This window comes from Penaeus monodon, chromosome 41, assembly GCF_015228065.2.
Source record: "Penaeus monodon isolate SGIC_2016 chromosome 41, NSTDA_Pmon_1, whole genome shotgun sequence".
In the NCBI taxonomy this organism is placed as follows: Eukaryota; Metazoa; Arthropoda; class Malacostraca; order Decapoda; family Penaeidae; genus Penaeus; species Penaeus monodon.
In genome coordinates this window covers 6,003,663-6,008,662 of record NC_051426.1, presented here as the reverse complement: position 1 = coordinate 6,008,662, position 5,000 = coordinate 6,003,663, and the positions used below count along the sequence as shown (strand labels likewise).

Sequence of the window (5,000 nt, the reverse complement as noted above, 5' to 3'; positions counted from 1 at the left end):
ATATCTGAAAATTATAAATAAAATAATTAAGAAACCTTGATTAAGTGAAATTAATGATTTATATAAAGAGGGGAAACCTTGGACAAGTGGCGCAGTGAGTAGGATCCTCTGATAGATGGCACAATGGCTAATTATATTCTATTTATGCTTTACTTTTGTATCATCTCAGATTGTAATGTGGTGTCCGGGCAGGTGGCTGGCCATATAAAGGTGAGTCGGTAAACCAAATGGAGGAATGATGTGGTGTGAATGGTCTAAGTTGTGGTGAAGGAGTGTGACGACTTGCTTAGTAAGTTGTATATTTGATATACGTAATATTGCGTCATACGCGTGCGGATTAAGAATAAATTTTAATTCAATCGTGCCTCCTTTTCACCGTTGTTGTGGTGTACATCACCACGTGTTGCGTATTCAGTGATAAGTATTGTAATGCTTATTGGTTATACGTTCGGGAGAACAGTCTTGGTAAATGTTGAAGACTGTGGTGTGCCCGCGGGCGTTGTGAAATACAGTAACTCCGTTCGCTATATCTTAACTGCGATGGATTGTAAACCTTTGTATAATTCTGCCATTGCTGTTAACGATGTTTTGTCGCAGATTATTCGTAATTGCTTGTGAACTGTGCTTGTTCATTTAAACTATACTGCTCGCGTTAAGTCGGCAGGTATAATCGGTAATTACGTAAAGCGATGATTTTTTTTGTAAACGGTTGTGCTAAGCTTTTACATTAATTATCTTGCAGTGTAAGAGTTTCTATCAAGTTTTAGAATTAGCTTATTGAAAAAAAAAAACTTAGATTCGCAATCATGTCAGTCGATCTAATTGAACTTGTTAAATGCGCTAAAGATGCGGGTCTATCCGCCGCAGATATTAATACTTTAGTCGCGAAAGAGGAGGATAGATATAAGCAAAGGATAGAAAGAGAAGAGATACAAAGAGAAAGAGAAGATAAACAAAGAGAAAGAGATGAAAGGCAAAAGGAGAGAGATTTAAAAAGGGAAGAGTTAGAGGCCCAGGAGAGGGAGAAACAGCGAACACACGAGTCGCGCGAGGCAGACAAACAACGAGCCCACGAGTTAGCTCTTGCTCAGTTGCAATCGGAGACGAGCACTCGCAATGAAAGCGCTGTCGAAGGGTCATATCCGGGATTGAAAAAGCCTAAGTTTGATGACGGTAAGGATGACATAGACGATTACTTACGCAGATTCGAGAAACTAGCCTGTTTACAGGGATGGGATTCACATAATTTTTATGTCTATTTAGGTTCTCTGTTGGGGGGCAAAGCCTTAAAGATATACGTAAGTCTGCCGGATGACGTTCTAGTAAATTACGAGCTGTTAAAAGACGCGTTACTGAAAGGGTATAATGTTGATGTTGATTCCTACCGTAAGAAGTTTAAGGAGAGTAAGGTTGGTGAAAACGAGACGTACGTGCAATTAATGTCTCGACTGATTAGATATTTGGATAACTGGCTAACAATGAGTGACGTCACAAAGAACTACGAGGAGCTGTTTGACTTCTTGATTCGCGACCAGATGTTAAACAATTGTCCTTTTGAACTTCGCGTTTTTCTTAAGGAACGAGTCTTTGGAACTACTCTTGACATGGCGCAAGCAGCCGACAGATTTCGTAGTGCACACAAGTCTCAAAACCCGTAAGATGCCCATCGAGGAAGATCCGGATACAAGGAACGGTACTAAAACTGGCGTTAGGGAAAAGGTCGTGAGTCACCACTGTTCCAAGCCAGGTCACGTACGTCCTTCTTGCCCCGACTTAATGCCCGGTAAAAGCAAGTCCTCTCAGAGGGTCAACTTTGTGTTCGACTCTGACCTCTCTCCGAACAACAGTATCACGTGTGAGGGAATGTTGTATAATAAACCCGTGCATGTGCTCTTTGATTCTGGCTGTTCGTCCATCATCGTTAAAGAATCGCTGATCCCCGCCACGGCGAGGCGAGGGAAAATGGTCACTCTGTACGACTACCTCGGAGTGGGCCGAACTTTTCCAACTGTGCGCTGTCTTATAAAGAGCGAATTTTTGAGTGGGTGGTTCAACGTTGTTGCTGCTCCTATTAAGTTCACCGATGTTCTCGTGGGTATGGTGCCGGGTGTCACAGTACCATCCGTGAATAACCCTAAACGTAATATATCGGTAAACTCGTCTAACCGCACAGATGTTGTTAATGCAGTTGCCACGAGATCCGCTAAAGTAAAGGAAGACGCCGAACCAGCAGAACTGACAGATTCTGATTTTCAGATTGATAAGATTTCCAAAGATGATTTTATGAATGCTCAGAATAAATGTTCTTCTCTCGAAAATATAAGAGCTAAAGTCAACAATAAATCTATAGTAAATATAAAGAATCGTTCAGAAAAATACGAAATAGTGAAAGGCTTAATTCACCGAGTGTGCGTTAATAGCAAGCATGCCTATGAAGTTGGTGTTAAACAGTTGGTAGTACCTCGGAAATTTATAAATGTGATTCTTGCAACCGCTCATGATTCTCCTGTTGCAGGTCATTTTTCCCACAGGAAAACAGCGGATAAGATTTTTCATAAATTTTTTTGGCCAGGCGCGGGAGCGGAGATAAAACGCTACTGCCGTTCATGTCACGTGTGTCAGAAGACGAGTCCTAAAGGTAAAATAGGCAAGGCTCCCATGGTTCAGATGCCGATTATAAGCGAGCCATTTGCCAGGGTAGCAATCGATCTTGTGGGGCCGATAACACCTGTGTCTAGCAGAGGCCACAAGTACATACTGACGCTCATTGACATGGCCACTAGATTCCCTGAAGCAGTTCCCTTACGGAATATAGATACAGTTACTGTAGCAGAGGCTTTGCTAAGTATTTTTTCGCGTGTTGGAATACCGAAAGAAATGCTCTCAGATCGCGGAACTCAGTTCAAATCCGATTTAATGGCGGAGATAAACAGATTGCTCTCGATAAAAGCATTATTTACGAGCCCATACCATGCCTGCTGCAACGGCACTGTAGAGCGATTTCACGCAGTGTTAAAGTCCATGCTTAAGAAACTCTGCGGAGAACGACCCCAAGATTGGGATCACTACATTCCGTCTGTCCTGTTCGCGTACAGCGAGGTTCCTAACGATACTCTGAAATTCAGCCCATTTGAGTTGTTATACGGTCGCAAAGTGCGTGGTCCACTGTCTATTCTTCATGATCTATGGACCAGAGATGACATTAATGAGGAGACTAAGAGCACTTATCAGTACGTGCTTGACCTACGATCCCGCTTAGAGGAATCAGCCCAAATGGCCTCCTCCCATGCTGACGTTTCTGGCAAGATGTATAAAGCCTATTTTGACAGAACTGCTAAAGTACGCAAACTAAACGAAGGCGACGAAGCACTTGTCTTGTTACCAACATCTCACAACAAGTTAACTATGCAGTGGAAGGGACCTTATTCGGTAGTGAAGAAACACGATAACGGCGTAGATTACGAGGTAAAGGTTAATTCGAAGAAGAGATTGTATCACATAAACATGCTAAAGAAATATGTGAGGCGTGATGAGGTTTCTTCTTCGCAAGTATGTCAGATGTGCGTCGTGGATGATCTTCCATCATCCCAGGATGACGAGAATTTTGCTTGCGATATCCCGGAGTTGTACGAGGCTAGTGAATGCAAAGTAAATCTTAATCCTGAACTGTCGAGTGAGCAGACAGCAGAGTTAAAACAGCTAATAGCTGAATTCTCTGACGTCTTTTCAGACAAACCCGGTGTAACCAGCACGGTCATACATGACATTGATTTGACAACCGTTGTCCCGGTCCATACTAAGCCATACCCTATTCCCCATCATCTCCGAAAAGCTTTCGATGAGGAAGTGGATAGAATGCTATCTTTAGGCGTTATCGAACCTTCAACATCTCCTTATTGCTCACCCGTTGTGCTAGTTAAAAAGGCCGATCATTCATGGCGCTTTTGCGTAGATTTTAGGGCTCTGAATGATGTGAGCGTTTTCGACGCAGAACCGATTCCAACGATGGATGAAGCGCTAGGTAATTTTGTGGGAGACGTTTACTTTACGGAATTAGATCTTTGTAAAGGTTATTGGCAAATTCCGTTATCGGAAAAGGCAAAACCATGCACGGCTTTTGCTACTCCCAAATATGGACTTGTGCAGTTCACGAAACTTCCGTTCGGTTTACGCACGGCGTGTGCTAGTTTTATTAGACTAATGCGTAAAGTTACTGCAGGATTGACGAATGTAGAGTGCTACTTCGATAATTTAGTGGTGCACAGTTCGTCCTTTGATAATCACTTGATTCATATAAGGAATCTTCTGGAAAGATTGCGTGAGCATGAGTTAACTGCTGGACCTAGCAAGTGTTTTATAGCTTTTCCCAATATCAAATATCTTGGATTTAATCTTGGTGAAAAGGGCCTGAGTACCCTTCCAGATAAGGTAAACGCAATTAAGAATATGCCTATACCGGAAACTAAGAAACAACTACGTAGTTTCCTTGTTACTCTTTCGTTTTTTCGTAAGTTTATCCCGAACTTGGCTGACCTCGTGCATCCTTTGAACTCTCTTCTGAAGAAATTTTCTCCTAATAAGCTAAATTTAACCCCTGATCTTGTTAAAAGAATCGACGAGTTAAAATACTTATTAATAAATGCTCCAATCTTAACTCTGCCTGACTACGAGAAGATCTTTTATCTCAGAACAGACGCCAGCGACACGGGTCTTGGGGCGGTTTTGTTGCAAAAGGTGGACGGTGTCCTCATGCCAATCGCTTACGCGAGTAGAAAGCTCTCTGACTCAGAAGGTCGTTATGCCGTAATAGAGAGAGAAGCTTTAGCTATCGTCTGGGCTATTAAAAAGTTCTGGTGTTATCTGTATGGCCGCGAGTTTGTCTTGCAAACTGATCAACAACCATTAACATACATCAGAAACATGAAAAATAGCAATGGTCGTCTTATGCGTTGGTCACTGGCTCTCCAGTCATATGTATTTACGATAGAGTATATCAAAGG

General features: G+C 42.3%; 1 protein-coding gene across 1 annotated transcript in view; it reads left to right on the top strand.

The window, feature by feature from the left end:
• The first annotated feature begins 1,659 nt into the window (after window positions 1-1,659).
• LOC119598356 overlaps window positions 1,660-5,000 on the top strand; it is a 3,387-nt gene continuing 46 nt past the window's right edge. Inside the window, exon 1 of the mRNA XM_037948007.1 lies at window positions 1,660-5,000. This exon is cut by the window's right edge and continues 46 nt beyond it. Within this exon, the coding sequence (XP_037803935.1) occupies window positions 1,660-5,000 (3,341 nt within the window).